Source organism: Motacilla alba, chromosome 1 (assembly GCF_015832195.1).
Source record: "Motacilla alba alba isolate MOTALB_02 chromosome 1, Motacilla_alba_V1.0_pri, whole genome shotgun sequence".
NCBI lineage: Eukaryota > Metazoa > Chordata > Aves > Passeriformes > Motacillidae > Motacilla > Motacilla alba.
In genome coordinates, this window is record NC_052016.1 from 109,132,379 (window position 1) to 109,151,527 (window position 19,149).

The following is a 19,149-nucleotide window of genomic DNA, read 5'->3' on the forward strand; positions in this document are numbered from 1 at the left end:
ATAATTTGACTTGGCTCATTATTTTCCCTTTGACACGGGAAAAGCTGAGCTGAAGTGAAATTACCTGTGCGATACACTCCTGCAAATTGGAAGCAACTTTATCCTGCTCTTCCTTCAGGATTTTATAGAGGATTGCTCGGCGTTCGCTGTCCTTGCGCAGCAGGAACAGCCCCGAATCCTTATCCTCCACGGACGGCGAGGCGCTCCTGTCCTCCGAGGCCGAGCCCTCATCAGGGACGCTGTGGCAGCCACCCGGCACAGGCACGAGAGAGAGCTCAGCATTAGCAAGACACCAGGACTGCCAGAAGGGAGCAAGGACACTTCTGGGGTTAAAAACTCAGTGCAAACTACAGCAGCAGATTGATCCGACTGGTAAATGCTGTTGTTGAGACAGAAGATGGCTCAGAGCCTCTGCTGACTCAAAATGCACACCCTCTGCTAAGAAGCTGGCATTAATGGCAGCTTTGGGGAGGAAAGCTGAAACTACTCATTTTTTCTGGACCCATACTGTGACATACTCAATTGGAAGTATTGCTTTGTACTTTGGGAGAAGCAGAACTGTATTTCTGCTTCCCATTTTGTCATGAGTACATGGAAGGGTCAAATCCTCACTTAACTCCTAAATCCATGTCCACTCAATCAATAAGGCCACTGATATTTACTCACTGGAAGGAGAAAAGTGTACACGGAAACCTTAAAGGAGAGGAATGACTGTTCATTATTAAATATAGACAATGTTTACATTAACTGGTAATCTGTCTATGCAACTTACTGATTAACACATGGGCTTACCTAACCACTATGTAAAAAAACTGCCCTCAGATAAAATAAAATGTGAATTAAATCCACAGACTCCCTCAGTGATGTCAAGTGAGAAGCAAATATTTTACCTCAGTAAATGAGAAATGGGATGCTTTGTCTGAATCTCTGAAATGGATCTCTTTGGCCTTTCAAAAAACACATCATGCTGCACATCAGAGTCAGGTGAAACAGAGCCGTGCTCACTGCTGCTACTGCCAGCCTGCTCCCCATGGACTGGCAGTGGCAGGGATGTGTTCCGAGCATAATCTGGGAACAGACATGGTAAAACGTGTGACAGAACTAGGCCAAAAAGGGCAACATGCTTTAAACAGCTGTGATCATCTTCACTGATATCAAGACCTCATTTTGCAAAACGGCTGAGGGAGAAGGAACCTTGTTGATCAAAAGCAGTGGCATGCACAAGCAATAAAAGGTTTTAACAAGTTAACTGCTAAACCCAAAGACAGCACAGATACTCACAGGAAACGCCATTTTGTTACCCTCTCTCACACATACACACAATCCCCCTTGGTGCTGGCCCCACAAAGTGGCTCAAATGGATATGAGCAGTTTAAAGAGCCTGAACTGAACCAAGAAGTTCATCTGCTGCTCCACCACAGCCGTCTCTCTAAGCAGAGACCACTCTACTACGTGCCCTCCTCACCTTTAATGGGCATCAAACTGCCCTCTCCATATCTGAGATCTCTGCCTCACTCACATGTGCCCCTGTCCTTAGCAAGGACCCTCTCTCTCAGCACTGGCTTGAAGGAAATCTCTTCTCCCTCTCCAATTCATCTTAAAAGTAAGAAAAAATTAAAAACAAAACAACAACAAAAAAATAAACCAACCCAGATGCTGAGAGTTTACTGTAATCCTGATTGCCAGTTTGCAGCTGTGTGGCAGGAAAGATAAAAAAGTTCTCTCAACCCAAGGTGAACATACCCACGGAGCTAAAATATGACAAAAGCTTTTGATGCCTGTCACTACAAATCCTTGGAGGTGAGGGAAGGAAGAGAGCTAGAAGTTGAAAGTTGTCCAGAAAGCTCTGACATACTCCATGGCACATGACTGATGTTCAAATGGCTGAGGTTAAACAGCCACAGAAATTAAACACTGTATGCCACCTCATGAAACCTGGTGCAAGGCACCTCAGGGTGACAGAAAATTGAGAGCTGCTGTCCCAAGAAGAAGGGCTGAAAAATAGGAAGAACTTCAATTTGCACTGGGAGTGTGTGTGTGTGCAGACAGGTGGAAGAAGCAGCAAGACCAATGGCTTTCCCTGCTTTGAAACAGACAGTTCCTTCATGTGATTTATTTGGCAGGTCTATATTAGGGTTCCTTATCACTGTGGCTGATATATTTGGGGGGGAGGGAAGAGGAAACATGCAATGCAGATAAAACAAATTCAGTACCTTTGTGCCAAATTTCAATGTTGTTTATCAAGTCAAAAATGCTGACCCGAACACCTAACAGACCCACATTTTCAGGTGTCAAACACCTGCTCTATGTAACTCAGACTTCTGAAGTTTATGTAATTGTGAATGTAAAATGCAGAACTGCTTTGGAAAGTCTTTGTCACACGTCACTCTTCTAATTTTCATTTACTACAAATGAGGCATTTCTTTCTGGAGAGAGGAAAAACGACCTTGGGAGGTTTCAGCAAGCAAAACACAAAATAAGCAGGACTTCATTTTCTGGGAATTATTAAATTTAAATATGTCTAATCAAAAGTCACAGACATTTTTAACAGCTGAGTTCCTGCTGTTTTCCTGGCACAAGAAATTTTGTAAATGAAAGTGCTTAATGATTCCAATTTTTTATATAACACTTAATGATGATGTTGACTTGGATTTGGCTGATAATTCCTTACCTGAAGGCTTGAACGCAATTTTGCTTTTCTTGCCCTTGTTCACTTGCTTCAGGAAAGAATCTCTGAGCAAATCAGATGCTGTAACACGTTTACTGGGATCAGGTTCAAAACAGAGCAAAATAAAGGCCTTTGTTTCTGCAGTCACTGATTCTGGAATTTCAGGATGAATCTTAAACATCCCAACCTGGCAAGTAAAACACAAATATTAATTATTTTTATGAAACAACTTCAAGGAGACCATGGGCCAAAGCTCCTATAATACAGTCATTCCCACTTCTCCGGGCTCTTGTAGAAAAGGAGTGATACAGGTCCCACATAAAGCAGTGAAATGACAGCAAGGTTCTAATCCTGCTTTATTTCATGGCAAACATGGTGTAAACACCCATGTGATATTAGATAAATGTCAAGCGATGGATGTATCTAATCATCTGCTTTCAGGCAATCTTGGTATCTGGGCATTATCGACACCAAGTGCTTCAAATACTCTGACCAGCCACAAACCCCTCCAGCTATTGCACAGGTTTCCCTGCTCAGAGCTATGGCTCTCAGTTGCTGACTCCTCCAGCACATTCATGGCCAAGAACAGCAATAATTTCCTTCTCTAGCACCAACAGCCTGGGGCTACACCTTTTCTGCACCTGCCACTGACAAATTTCCTTGCACAAATACACACACTGGCCTTGCCAGACCTTGTCACCACCCCCCTCTCGGGCCAGATGTCTTCCTGAGTCTTTCAGTGTTATTTAATGGAAAATCACATGATGTCCAAAGCTTTAACAAGATCCTTGTTAAACCATTCTTTAAGTAATGACTTTAATTTTAAGTCATTACATAAAAGAGTCTCTTTTAAGAGCCTATCTTTAAGTAATGAAAAATGTGCTTCTACAGGTTGCTCCCCAGTGATTTTTCCAGTTCCTCACTGCCTTCTTATCCTCTACTGTCAATCTGGCAGAACTGTCTGGAAGCCAGAGCTGTATAACCTGTATGCACATGTCTGGAGAGATTATGGTTTGTAGTCTCAGCATCTTTACACAAAATACATCCTGGAGAACAAGCACAAAGATAGTGTCCACAAGGGAGAGAGACAGCAGCCCAGCAGTTAAGTGCCATCTGCTTTCAAATAATCTCATTACAGAGCTGCATTAACACACTGTTAAGTGCTCACAATACTGGTTCAGCTTGAATACAAGCTGAAGGAAAAAATGCTGAGCAGTCCTGCTTCTGTTTGAATGACAGTGCAGTAATAAAATGCTAATAGGGCTCTAAGGCCTTCCAAACCATGGCCTGAGCACATTCAAGACTCTGTGTCACAAACTGGCAGCACTCTGGTGCCAGGTTTCACTCTTATGCACTAAGCAAAAATCTAGGAAAATTCCAATCCAGGATCAGGAAGTTTGAAAGCTTGTCTCTGATCTTACCTTAACCTCTGTTGCACAAGGGGAGTAAGTTTTGTCACAACCACCTGCAAATTCTATAGCAACACCAGCAGTGTACTTTGTCTCCACTGAATGCCATTTGTTTGCACTCTTTTCACATGGACACAGGTGCACACATTCTGTGCTCATATAATAAATACCATGCAATGCACAGCCAGCCAGGACCTATCCAGTTCTTGGTTTACTGTAGCCCCTTTTCTCTACCTTGTCCAAGTCTTTGATCACTTGCAAATTCTAAAGTGACTGCACTTAAACTTAAGGGAGACTTAAACCTTCCCTCTCCTCACCTGTCCTATGCACAACAAAGCATTCATGTGTGGAGGTGGGGACCTCAAAAGTTCAATATTCCAAGTTTTCCAGACTTCTTTCTACATGTTTGCCCAGCCAGCCTGCTTCAAATCCAGCTTCCAGCTTGCTTACTTGCATTACACAGAAAAAGAAAACATGGTTTATAACCTGTGGTGCCTAGCAAGACACAATTCCAAACAGGTCCCAGAAAAGCCAAGAGACAGGAAACAAAACCAAATGTCTATTTGTAGTACATTAAAACAGTCTGCAATAAGAATGCTAAAAACTTTCAATAACTGTGCTGAAAAATAAGATGTGTAACTCACTGAGCAGTCACAACTACATGCCAGGTACATAAGGTTAAAAGGCACCTGCCAACAGAATTGTATCTGACACTTACAGTGATGTGGAAAACAGTCTCTTTCCATGGCTCCCCCAGGAAAGCTTTAGGGAGCCAAACCACGTTCAGCCAGGCAGCTTCTTTTGAGGTATGCCACGAGTTGACAGCACCAGGGTGACCTATTATACCACTGAAATAAGCCTATCAAAACCCTCAATCATCCTTTTTTTGCCTTTTAGCAGTGGTTTGTGGTTGTGATATTTTATGAAAATCCCTTTGCTAGGATTTTCTTCTCCTGAGAAGCTGAAGGGCCTCAGCTTCAAGTGTAAACAATTTGTGATCTGCTGCTGTGGAATGCAGCAGGTGCTTTTTGACTAGTCAATGTGGGATGTTTCTGCTTGGTGGCCAATCCAGGAGGCAGCAGCTCTCGGACTCTCTAGGAGTCACAGAACTTTGTTATTCACTCCTTTCTATTCCTGTCTCGCCTTCTGATGAATCTTTCTCTCTGTTCTTTGTAGTATAGTTATATTGTGGTCTTTTTAAATGTAATATATGTCCTAATATAATAAACCAGCCTTCTGAAATGGAGTCAAGATCTCTCCTTTGTTTCACCAAGTCCTGACTGCCCAGAAGACCCACGGTAATAGTGGTTCATGGGACACCTCACAGGCCTAGTATGATATATGACATTATATGTCATTCTGAACTGCAGCCCAGATTTTTGTACCTATTGACAGAGACTTGATTTTGCCACCATGGTTGCATTTATGATGATACTAAGCTCACACAGTGGCTTTCAACCAGATATATGAAAAAATTACAACATTGATAATTTAAAGCAGTTGGCTGAGTTATGGATGGGATATTTTCCCCACTATAAGAATGAGAATTCTCAAGCATAACTGAAAACTTAAGTGCTTTACTAAAGGTCCACTGCAAGCCAATGGAATGACAAAAAATTTTCAGTCTACTTATCTGACACATGATAGTTGTTACACTCCTGTTAGTTACAGAGCTAGAACAAGTAACTTTTTAAAAACTTTTATTATCCAAACTATCTGAAGGATTCTCATGTGTTAATTTTTGCGTTTGAAAACAGATACACTAAGAGAAACAATATAATAGAGACAACAGCTTACTGAGGAGGTAGCTATGACCTGAAGGATTTGGAATGCAAAATACACAGTATTTTACTCCTTTAATACATGCTGGAAATCCTGGAGAGCTATTCCCCTGCCCTTTTCCATCACATCTTCCTGCATCCCTGTTGCAGAGACTGGGCCTTTAAGACATTTTCCTTTGGGAAGGAAGCTTAAAAAATTACTTACAGCAGTAGAAATAACTTTATTTGGGAGACTGATTACAAGAAGGAAATGATAAGCCAAGAGCAGGAGATGAAAAAAGTAACACAGGGGATATTAGTTTTCATAAGCCTTCACTCATTTTTCAGATTGCTGCTCTGAGTCATGACCTATTTCCAGCACAAAAATAACTGATCACCCCCTAGAGCAGCACAGCTTAGAGAAGGGGAGGATCTTTCAGCAAGAGTTAAAAACAGAGGTCAGACTATGGCTTTGTGCAAAACAACCCATGCAAGACAATGTTATTACCAATTATTATGATGAAATTCAGCTATATTTGAAAATGCATCAACTCTAAAGCAAAAAAGCTGTATTTACTTTGAACATTGCAGCTTGAGGCTCCCCTAGTTCATGAAATGGAGGTTTGCCTGTTGCCATCTCAATAATGGTACAGCCCAGGGACCAGATGTCAGCTGGAGCACCATACCCTCGTGGTCCTTTATCGATGATTTCTGGAGCCATGTACTGCAAGGTCCCTGCTCAGGACAAAAAGAGCAGTCAAGTGAACATTCTTCATTCTTATTAAGGAAGATTAACACAACACTCAGCAAGCCAAAAATTGTGAAATGCAACCTGTATAGCTAAATACCTTATCTCCCATATCACCACTGAAAACTAGACAAAAACTTATGTTACAGCATCTTTTTTATAAACTATCTTTTTGCCCCTCCTTTCTAACACAAGGTTTCAAATGCTGAAAATCTATACACCACATAACCCAACAGCTTCCCCAAAAAATAAAATTATATCAAATTTTTGCAGACACCAACTTTTAAAGATTATGCATGTAAGAGATGGCAAAATCTGAGAAGTGACAGATAGTCTTCATGAGAATAGTTTTTCATATTTTACCTCAATAATGAGAACACTAGTGACAGGGAATTTCAAACAGTTAGTTTGAAAAAAAAAAGCTAACTTTGCAAATACAGGGCAATAACAAAGGCAACTCATCATAGTTGGTCTAGAATTCCAGGATGCCTTGAATGTGCTTGGCATTTCTGACATCCAAGGTTAGTAAAAAAAAAAAAAAAACAACCCAAAAAACCAACCAAACAAAAAGCTAACCCAACAAACCAACCAGTTAGAATTTCTGAAGTTATACAGATTGACAAAATAAGATCCTGCCTGTAGACAACCTGAGTGTAATACTAGCAATAATACTGATAAAGAACAGTACAGTAAAAAATTAAATACAAGATGGTCAATTTGGTATCACTGTTATAGAACCATTCACTAACACAGCTAATGAGGTCTCTACAGAAAGAGTCCACACCACCAGCAGCAGAAACCTCTATATGCTCAGAGTGTTGTGAACACTACAGTTCTTTCTCCACCTGAATTTCTATCCGCTCTGTTATGACATCTTTAAATTAAATTATTTTTCTTCTCAGGAATGCAATAAAACTATACTGCCATAGAGCTGTGAGCTATCAAGTACTGGACATATGGGGAAGATACAAGGGTATCATATGCTCATTGAATGTGACTGCTGCAGAATGAAAGTTCAAGCCACAGCTCTGCCCTCAGGCTGCGTGTCTTGAATGGAGGGATGCAATGTTTAAACCATCAGAAGTCTTGAACTTCAAACCATGTGATTTTATTACATAATGCCTACAATCTAGGGTTTATGTACTGCATTACAGAACAAAACCAAATTTCTAGTGACCTTTTAAGGTCCCCTGGGGCATAGCTACCTGCTTACTGATTTAAATCCAAAATGATAACTGAAGTATTTATTCACATAGCAAATTACATCTCAAAGGCACAAACAGGGCTGAAAATTTGCAAGAGAAGAAAGAAGGGCACAAGGAAAGAGTTACCTCCTCTTATTACAGTATGGTGACTTTTCTTAAGATATCATTTCTCCATATATCATCCCTACTGACAATGAGTTGCTATAAAAGTCACTGAAGAGCATGTAAAATACAGGCAAAGAGAATGATAATGAGTAATAATGAGATAATGAGTAAAAATAACTGAGAAAGGTAAGTTACTTCACAACCTTAATTTTATTTGCATGGCTTCCATTGTAAGAAAGCTGGAGGAGCTGCAGACATACCAGAGAGGCAAAGGGAATTCTTGATTTTCACTTTAGTGAAGTTTGTTATCTCTTGTCTTCCACTCTGAAGCCATCCATGACTAATGGCTTTGTCTGTGTATCATTTACTTAAACTGCAGGCAAGTAAGAGGCTTGTGATATCAGCCTTTGCATAAGGCCATATAACAAACAAAACCACCGTGTTACCCACATCCACTGATGACAAAAACTATGTGACCACATATTCATTTTTTAATGTGGAGTTCCCCCTTTTGCTCAGCAATTTTTGTTTCCCCTGAATATTACAAGTCTTTAAAACCTTGTTGCATTGAAAGCTGTTCTGTAACACATCAGCCTAAAATTTTCCTGTAAACTGTTCTTTTTATTGTTGTCATCCAGTTGGTTGGGTTTTATAATTAATACCTCAAAACTGAAAGTATTCATAAGTTTGAGTCTGGTTTTCTGCACTTTTAAACATCCATCTAGGAAGCGTGCAAGTGTCAGTTACTAACACCAAGATTGTTAAATGAAAAAGTTGCTAAATTCAAGTGTTTCCAGACCTAATTGCAACAATCAATTGCTACTTAAGGAACACTTTGAAGAAGAACTTTTACCCCCAAAAAGTAAAGTGGAAGAGAGTTAAATTAAAAAAAAAAAAAAAAAAATCAAGAAAGCTATCAAGCCTACGTTTATGGTGATCACACTTCCATTTACTCTGCCCTGCAGAGACCCAACAGTGTTTTCATCACCAAGCCAAAGAGCCTCCTGGCTCGAATGCTAAACCTGTCATGAAAACCCTTATAAACTCTGCTAGATTAATCTTACCCGTGAAGGTTTCAGTGCATGGATTGATTCCTGCCAGCCGTTTGGAAGTACCAAAATCTGATATCTTAACTACGCCACTGTAGGTGTTCACCAGAACATTGTCCCCCTGTGGTTTGGACAGGAGAGGGAAGGAGGGGAGGGGGTGAACAGGGAGGAGGAGACAGAAAAATACAGATTCTCAATCTCAATACTTCTTCAAGTTTGCACATATCTTTGTAATACACCTTTCTACAAAGCAGTATTCCAGGAGCACCAGGAGAAGGAGGTGGTTTATGCCTTCCTTTTGTTTTCAGCTTCCATGAAATCCCAGTAAAAATTCTACTTCAGATTAAAGCAAAACTAACTGAAGTAAAGATAAAAAGCAAATCAAGCAAGACACAGAAAAGGAAAAATTACCTTTATATCTCTGTGTACAATCTGGTTCTCATGGAGATACTTGAGGCCTTCCAGAATCTGCTTGGTGTAAAATTTAATTGTTGGTTCTTTCATTGGGCCCCACTTAGATCTTAAGAGAGCTGAGAGGCTGCCTACAGGAGTTTAGGAAGAAAGCATGTCAAGATAGCAGATTCTCCAAATTAACATGAAACATGTAAAGTCTGGATAAAGCCTTTGCTCAACACCCTAATAGAAAAGAAAAGCAGTATCTATGATTAAGCCAAATTCTTGCTAGATCACTCATAGCAAAAAATTTGCTGCTGCTCTGGACTGATTATTTCTTATTTGCCAGGTCAGGTTCTACTCCTACAACAAGAATAAATGTTCTGGCAGAGCTGGATCGATCTCCCTCACTTCACTGTAACAACTGCTGACACTACAACAGCAGCCATGTAGCCCAAATGAAACAAGGACTAAAGGTAACACTCTACCATGTTGTACATTGGACTTCGTGAACCACAAGTATGGGCAAAGACAAGCTGATTTTCTTGAGGCAGGGAGGGTAGAATCTATATCAGAAAGAGCCTTTTCTTTACAAATATGGCATCAACTGCTGGCAATATTCAGAGACAAGAAAGAAAACTCTGGGAAAAAACTCTGAATGGATGTTCAGAGTAGGAGATGGGCCATCTACACATCCCCAGTTCTAATAAAACTCATCTTTAAAGAACACAAATATTTAAATCATGGGACAAAATAAAGAACAGTTTTACTTATTCAGCACAAAATAAACTAAATACAGTAGGTCTACTTAAGGCCAGAAAAATTCAGCTAAAGGAAACGACAGCTTTCTAAAGTAAAGTTTCCTCAAAGAATCTCATATAATCTGAACAGCTGGTTCCTTTTTAAGAGTGGCTACAGAGTTAAAAATACCTAAATTGGTTCCGTAATATCTTGCCATTAACAACTAATCACAGCACACTTTACTGTGCATATATGAACAGAAAACAACACCAGCTGACACTGTGAACAAGTGTGGGAAAACAAGGGGAAGTGTTGGTATAGTTTCATCACATCTGCATGAGTCATGCAAGTCAGTGTCTCAGCTGTCAGGTGAGAAGATCACAAAGATTCAAAAACGAAATAATTTCCTGACATCCCTTAATGCCCTGGATGCATTTAATTACACTCTGAATGTTTGTCTGGACCTTCCTTAGAAAATCTGAACTTTCCCCCATTTTTCTTATTTCTGTTTTTACTTTGCAAATTAAATTAACGCAAAAATCTAACACTCATTCTGATACATCCTTGACACTGAAGAGTAAATAGTAAAATGGAGATGGAAACAAGGTAGAGAGGTTACAGAGAGATTTCACATTCTCCTCCCCAGAAGAGAAGGTTGGAGGAGTAAAACTGGAAATGATGAGCAAGGAACACATCTCACTTTAATCTCTAATCTTCCTAGGGAACAGCAGTTCCTTGTACACAGCAGTTAAAAAACAGTACTTAATTGTTCTATCAGTACTGCTGCTCAAAGAGAAACTTACACTGAAAGCTCCAGTCATCATTCAGACACTTGAGCTCAATGGACTAAACAGCTCTAACTCCACTATTTTCTGACACATGAGTATTTGAAACCAAATACTTTTAATGACTTCTCTCTAGGTTTAGAATTATTATAGAAAGGGGGGAGGGTACTGGGACCTATACTCTTCAAATTTACTCTTTCTATGAGAAAAAGAACTCATACAGTTAAGGTTCCAACAGAAAAGCAATGCAGAGTACACAAACACATTAAGTGCTTATCTATTGACTTTCAGTCAGTTTGGGAGTCCCAAATGCTTTTCCTTTGGCAGACCAAACTCAGCATGATACAAACCTCCTGGCACCTGCTCCATAAAAATCTTAATGTACCCATTTTCTGAAACAGATCCAAGATACTGGACAATGTTTCGATGCTTTAAATATTTGTGCAGTGCTATCTCTTCATGAAGAGGTTGAGAATACCTATTAAAAAAAAAACCAAAAAGAACCAAGGATTATTTCATCATGCAGGAAAAGGTTCTAGGCTATGCTTAAATGCTAGTTTGACAACAGAATGGATTTTAGGGATACCACTCCAATTCTCAGCAAACATCTCATCCACGACCTTAAAATGCAGTGACATTCACTGCCTATTCCAAAAAAGTACAGAGACAGATCTCAGAGGAACTCTGGTGGAGAAACATGCCCTCCAAGAATTTATATATTAAATAAATAAATAAATAAATAAATAAATAAATATATATATATTTATATATAATATATAAAAATAATAATAATATATATAAATTTATATGTTTTCTGTATCAATACATAGCACTGTCTTTGACTCCAGAGCTCCCCTCATGCTTTTCACCCTTCTCAAAAAGAACACAAATGACATACAAATGCAACCTAAAACCAATCTCTCCTGGAATGTAAGATACACATACAGGCTATTAAACGGTCATATTTATTATATATATAAAATATATTTTCCCAAAAATACAAAGTCTTTATTCTCAAAAGGTACTTTTGGATAGAAGGAGGAAATAGTAATTGAATTTCAGTATATTGGCGTTTTATAAACTAACCACACAGAAACACATGCTAAGAAGAGCCAAATTTTCAAAAAACAACTGCATTTTTCTTCACAGTGTGTATATAACATTGAACTAGGTCTTACCTGCTGTCTCTCTCAGGTATTTCTTTGATGGCTATTCGGACCTGGTTGCTAAGGTCTCTTCCAGCATAAACTATTCCATAAGTACCTTTCCCTAGAACCACCCTTTCACCATTCTCATCATAATCATATTCATACTGCAAGCAGAAAAGATAAACAAAGCAGCACAGGAATTGTTATCACTAACATTTGGCATTACAGAGAGGCTTAACGCCAGTTTAGCACAGCACAAAGGTGTTGCTGCAGTGCAGCTGCAGGACAGCAGGTTACCCACCAGTCTCGTGCTTTACACAACTTGTAAAATCTCCCTCTTACTTGCTGTGTAATACAATCTTCCTTAACTAGCTTTGAGAAAGATGCATTCATCCAAACAGAGAACATACCAATAAACCAAATTCACTAAAACATGGCTGTCAAAAGGACCCATTCATACATTGTCTCTAAGAACTGCTGACAGAGCCTTCAGAACATGTAAATACATGGAACACAACCTAAAATTTTGAAACCAGTGGTTTAATGAATAGATAAAACTAACTGGACCATATAATCACCCCAGGACATCCCCTCTAACTATGAGGATTTTCCAAAGGGCAGAAAAAAAATGTTCATCTTGTCAACAAATTATTAAATATAATGGTGGTTTCCATTGCTGCTGAAATGTGCTGGGTCATATTTCCAGCTGAATAACTCAATGCTGGTTCACTGACTTCAGTAAAGTTACACTAATTTACACCACCTCATATAGTGACCTTGTGACAGAACTCTCCTACTTTAAAGGAGTGAATGATGCTTAATGAAAGTGTATCCCAGACACTATATAAAACCAAATTTCTTATGGAAACTGGGTTGAACAGCACATCCATGATTCAAATCAGGGAAGTTATGAAGGATGAAAGGAACTAGACAATTTCATAGTCTCAGATATTGTCAGGAGTACACAGATCTCCCCTAGTATCTTCCCACATCCAAAAGGAAGTCCCATATGGGAAAACTGCAGGGTATTCTCTGTGGCCTTATGTGATTTCCCTAGTGAAAAAACAAACAACAAAACTTTACAGTGGCCATAACTACTGACTTTTCTGTCAATTACTACTTTTTCTGTGTTGTCCAGTGTAACTCTCTGACACAGAATGCAACCTTGGAGAATTTCTTTGATGTGCCTTCCCAGTTCACATCGCGGCTCTGCTGCCGCAGTATCCACACTCCCCCTCTTCACCTCGGAAATGACGGCAAGTTTCATGCTGCTGTGTGGAATGTGCTAAAGGAAAACCGTCTGTCACTTATCCTAACAGCATATTCTGCTCAGTGGAACTAAACTGGAGCAAGCACAGCTTTAGCACAGCTCCGTTTACCACATTTCAGCACTTCACGGTTCACAACATAATCTCGTTACACGAGAGGCATAACTGACCCAAAACGCTACATGAAAAACTTGCCAGGTTCTTTGGTAGGAGCAGATCCAGCTTTCACAGCTATCATATGACATAAAACTGTGCAAAAAAAAAGACAGCAGTCACATTGCAGAATTTAGGATTGACAGCAACCCCATCTGCAACACACTGGTCCTAAGCCAACCCTTTAATTACCGTGGAGAAATCTATGTTCTCCAGTCTGGGTCCCATGATACGTGAAAATTGCAGGTATTTAGAGTTCAGTGCTAGTTAGCAGACAGTTTAATAGACTTTTCTATACTTGATGTCACTTTACATTTGCCTCTTCTCGTCCCAACAGCTACAAATATTGAATAAACCACCACTGGTTGCCAAAAATCTGAATAAGTGATCCACTGGCTGTGAAATCCAACCAGTAGGTACAAGTAAACAAGTGTTCATATCTGACCTTCTGTAAGACAGAGTGTTCTCTAGATTACCCAATTGGGGTACAGCAGGTATTCTTAAAGTGATAAGAACTTCTTATCAATATACGGAAGTGAATATCCCAAGGCTGAAGGAACTGCAACATTCACACTCCTTCAAAATACTTGCTAGCTGTAAAACTAGACTGCAGTTTATATATGAAATATACAATCCCTAGCAACAACATGCTTATAAAGATTCTGACTGAAATCAGATTTTCTTGCCCCAGACTTTGCAGGAGGTTATTTCTTCCTCTTCCCCAAATATAAACAACTGTTTTATTAACAGTACAAACTGTTTTCTCTGTATTAGTGGAGCCCATCATGACCACATAAAGCTGCATTTTTCTCATTGTCACTTCTTAAATGTAAGATCTCAAGCTGCAGGAAGGCATTGTCTTTCTTCATTTATACACTAAATTAATTATTTCTCCCCTTCAGAAGTCCTGATTTCTGTTTCATTGTCATAAGCTAAGACAATAAGTACAAGGTGACAACTGTGAAAACTTCAACATAGGTAGAATGATATAGCTCCAAGATTTAAAATTAATTTCTGTAGTCACATCTCCATGCAGTCATTCATTCATGCAGGATTGCTTCCTGCTATGCATTGTCAAGTGATTTTTTCAGTTTAGTTTTTAAAAGGCTCAAGCCACGATGAGCTCACATCCTCTGAGAGACTGTTACACAGCCGAACAGACTGTGTTGTGTGGAGACAGCCCTGCTATTAGCTGAGTACATCATTATGTAATATAAAGATCTGCAGCTATGGTTAATACACTGTCTGTACCAAGGCAGAGCCCTGAAGCTGTGTCAAGACCACAGATGGATGTATTAAACTGGGCTTAACAGATGTGCGTGTTTGTTCTTTCCGCTTGAGGAAAGAATTCTGCGGCCAAACAAACTCCAGTGCAAAAACTCATCTCTCCCACTATATGAAACTACATTTAGCAGTACAGCAGAGAGTTCTATATTTTCTTTTTTGTCCCCTGAAGCCTCAAGTCCTACAAAAGCTCACCACCATGAACAGCTGCTCTGAATGGCTGGCCTCAGAGAATTGCTGGAATGAGACACAATCAGAAAGATGCCCGGCTCAAACAAGCCACTGGAGGGTTTTCATGCTCATTAACTGATTGATTAAATTTGCTTGTCCACAAATCAAACTTAGAACCTACCTTCTATGGTGGCTTTTCAGATTTCAAGACAAATAAAAGGAAGAACAATAAAACACAGGGTATGTATTTAATGTGGACATCTGCTATGAGTCACTTTCTCTTACGAAGACATGGATTCACCTATCCCAAGCTGAGGCCACATGAAATGTGAATAACCCTTTCCAAGTTGGTTGCTTTTCCTTTTTTCCTCTCTGTGCTAATTAGAAAGAAAGCCTACAGCTACTGGATTCCTAACATGGATGCTACAGTGATAAGAAAAAAGCACAGTGTATTAACCTGATCCTAAATACCTGCAATATCTCGGGGACAGAAGCCTGTCAAATGAAATTACCTAGAGTAGTAATGGTATGAGGTACTGAGTAGAAAAACTGAAGTACCTTTGTAATGGCTTTTTCTTAGCATTTATTTAATATTTTATCCTTTTTATCCACTTGAGCCAGCTGGTAACAGTTGATTCTTATCTATACATTGTTTACAAGAGAATACAAACACAGTAACACATTTCATTAAGGATTTATGCAGTTTACAGGAGCAACAGACCCACTTCGTAAAAAAGTGTTTTTTCAAATGAATGCAAATCTCATGTACCAGTAATTTCAAAAGAATTTAAATTGCATATACAATTAAGAAGTTTAAATGCTGTTTATCTTTCTACTATGCTGATATGAAAGTGCAGGGAAGACTGAGAACAAGTTTCAGAGCTCTCAGATCTTTTATCCTTGACATACCTCTAACGTGTCTCCATCTATTTCTCCTTCTAGTTCCAAAGTACTACCAACTGCATCAGACAAAATTTCTTTCACTAAACCACAGAATCTAAAAAAAGAAATACAAAGCACAAGATCAAAGAAGAATACCCTTTTGGAAGCAGACTAAACAGATTCTTGCAAGCTGGGCATTGCTTTCAAGCTAATAAACTGACTAGCATGTTCACAGCTTGCTTTCATTACTGACTTTCTCCATATTTATCCCATTTTAAATGATGAAGAACATCAAACACATGCTGAAAAGCCCCACTATTTACAAAATTATTATGTTTGCTGTGGCAGAACCTGATAGTTACGTGTTATTGCAATTGCATAGTAAAATCTTGGTAGATTCAACTCAAACACTTTTTCAGTACATGTTTGGCTGCAAGTGTGATTACTCAGTATTTCAGAAAATCAGATGTTGTAACTTTTTGTCAGGCATTCAGAAAGCCAAAAGCATAAAAGTAGTAATGTAGCTAGAAGAACAGAGTTTTAACTAATTTCTAGTTCTCTAGGGTGGAGATACTTAAGTACAAGAACATTTTTTCCTGTCGTTCCCTGCCTGAGGCACTCATTTTTCCAAAATTCTATTAGAAATTGTTGACAATTACTTAAAATTTAAAGAAATATTAATAATTTCATTTCATAAATCTCGTTCATTAAATAACAGATCTCTTGAACTGACTCCTGCAGCACACTGAATATGGCATGAAAAATGTGGCCATGTTTCACAAGACACAAATTGCACTGCCAAATTAAGGCTGAAGAGGTAACATTAATTTTAGTGTTTCCTTACCTTTTATGCAATGCACTCTGCAAAGCTAGTAATTTTCTTTAATCTGAGTTTATTCCATGTAATACCTAAGTAGCAATTACTGCAAGAAATAGTGAATATACCATTATGCTCCAAAACCTAAGTGTATTAACAACTCCCTCCTACATGATTCAGAAGGTGTACTTGCAACTACCAGTCAGAAGGCAGAATTCAGCCTGTAAAGATTTAGACCTAAAATTCAGTTAGCCTGCTTACTTTTCAGAGACAGCAGATCATCAGAAAACATTTCATTACAGGTACAATCAGTAACAGGGATCTCTGAGACAATGTGAGTTAGCATTTCTTCTTACACTTAGATATTCTCATGTAAATCAAACTCAACAGACACAAAAAGGAATATGAAACAATGTAGCACCTTACATGACATGGCCAAGATGAAGAAAAATAAGATAATAGCTGTAATTTAGATAAAACTGGTTAAGCCTGTTTCAGACATAATGATTTGGAGATAAACTAACCAGCATCACACAGGAAGCACAATGGGTGCTCTAATCACCTCAAGCCCCACCGTTTACGTTGCTTCTTCATCAAGAGAAAATAAGTGAAGAAATAAATAATCTGTTTCTCAAGCAAAAAGATTGGTTTTCAATCTTTACAAAATCAATTTTATTTCGGATATAGATGAGGCATGCAACACCCACACCAACTGAACTCACCTACTACACTGGTTTTCTGTAGAAAAGTAGATTTGAAAGTCATCATAGTTATCATGGACATAAAGAAAACAACATCGTTCATCAAACTTGGAAATGCTGTAAAATTCACATTAGGAAAATGTTATTTTGGATATAACTATTGTAAGATATAGGGCAATGAGGATTTTTTTTTTAAATTATGAACACTTAATAAATATATTTTTCACAGTTAATTACCTCAGAGAAGCAGTATGTAATTATGTATTTTTTGCTTATAACTAGGAGTTTTCAGCTTATTTATATATTCTACAATCCTATCTCCATTGTGATAAATAAGTTGCTGCTTATTTGGTAAAATACTGAGATGTATTGAGGTTGGTTTGTTGTTCACGTCCACTTCCACTTTTACACAATTCCATCAGATTCCTTGGTACTTGATAACACCTCCGAGGAAACTGAATTGCTCTGACACTAATTTAGCTATCCAGAAAACCTTTCCTTAAAAACTGAAAAGCACTTCAGGTTTTTATAATTCCATTGCTTCTATTAAAAAAAACTGAACTGGGAAATACCAACAGTGTAACAGATCCCTCTCAGTCTAGAGTTTTATGGCCTTAAAACAAGTTTTGGGATGACCAATATTTACTCCAAATTGCAGCAGTAATTCTGACAAAGGGATTATTTATTGCATATTGTGTCTTGCCATATACATCCCATATAAATGCACTGAAGCAAAAATTGAAAAGCCATAAACCACAGTAGCAATATGAAAATAAATCTAAGAATTAACCTCTTACGCCAACCATTTGCACTGAAGTATCTTGCTACATAATCCCAAGTTGTTAGGGTTCTCAAGATATTTTTGTGCCTTAAGTTAATAAAATTTCTTAGATTCTTGCCTGATTTGTTCAGTCAAACTCTTCTATTTTGCATACCTTCTGCTGAGACTTAAAATACATAACAGCACACTTAAGCAAAGTTGCCACATGTTACATGACTGATTGATGTTGCCTGTTGAAGCCCCATTAAGTGCTATCTCGAAAAAGCTTAAAAAAATACAAATTTTGCCTGAAAACTTTTCTATAAATATGTGGAAATAATAACTATGCCATTCTTCAGCATATTCTTTAGTACAGCAATTTCCAGTCTAACAAGTCAGAGGAGCACAAATCAGACTTGAGAACTGAGAGACAAAGCAAGGTGATTCCTCCAGGGGCAAATATAGGACAGACAAGACAGTATCTAAGTAACAATACTGCATTATAAACACTGTCATGTATGGGGTATATAAGATGAACTGGTTAGTATAAATATAGTTTAAGAGTTTTGATAGAGTGTATTTTAACTGAGACCACTTCTTTTTTAAAGGAATGCAATTTCAGAAGTATAGTAATTTGAAGCTGTCACGTATAAAGCAAACATCTAACTCCAACAAATTTAAAAAGGATTGCCTCTTTGAGCTTTGTAATACAGTGAATTTTTAATCACTCAGCAGTGATTAAAAATCAAAGCAAATGAAATTAATTGCTTGCTTCCTTTTGATTAAAGTTATCTTTCTCAAAGATTAATTTCTGTGCATTGTGTTGACTGAAGGTAATTAATGTGGTACAGAAACTTTATGCTGAATTATTCTCAATCAGTTCCAGACTTCAGTAATTCACATTGCATTTGAGTAAGCGAATAAAATACCCTGTAAAATTCATTTAAACCAAAGCCTGCTTTTTTTTTTTTTTAAGAAGAAAAGACTGAAATTATGATAGAATCTATGTCCAAATCCACAGTTTTAGGTTTTCAACCACCACTCATATTAGTCAGAGAAATAATTCACTGAGCTCACTTGCTTAGGCAAATTATAGTAATTC

The 19,149-nt window shown here is 38.3% G+C and overlaps 1 protein-coding gene across 2 annotated transcripts in view; it reads right to left on the reverse strand.

Moving 5' to 3' along the window:
- The window catches only part of MAP3K15 (mitogen-activated protein kinase kinase kinase 15), an 84,030-nt gene that overhangs the window by 5,720 nt on the left and 59,161 nt on the right, over positions 1-19,149 (reverse strand). For both annotated transcript variants that reach the window (XM_038130578.1, XM_038130588.1), the window contains 10 exons: positions 17,309-17,404; positions 15,797-15,884; positions 12,042-12,175; positions 11,214-11,341; positions 9,356-9,486; positions 8,960-9,065; positions 6,415-6,572; positions 2,672-2,855; positions 891-1,068; positions 65-239 (listed from right to left, as the gene is read on the reverse strand). In XM_038130578.1, the coding sequence (XP_037986506.1) occupies positions 65-239; positions 891-1,068; positions 2,672-2,855; positions 6,415-6,572; positions 8,960-9,065; positions 9,356-9,486; positions 11,214-11,341; positions 12,042-12,175; positions 15,797-15,884; positions 17,309-17,404 (1,378 nt within the window). The remainder of the gene's footprint in view (positions 1-64; positions 240-890; positions 1,069-2,671; positions 2,856-6,414; positions 6,573-8,959; positions 9,066-9,355; positions 9,487-11,213; positions 11,342-12,041; positions 12,176-15,796; positions 15,885-17,308; positions 17,405-19,149) is intronic.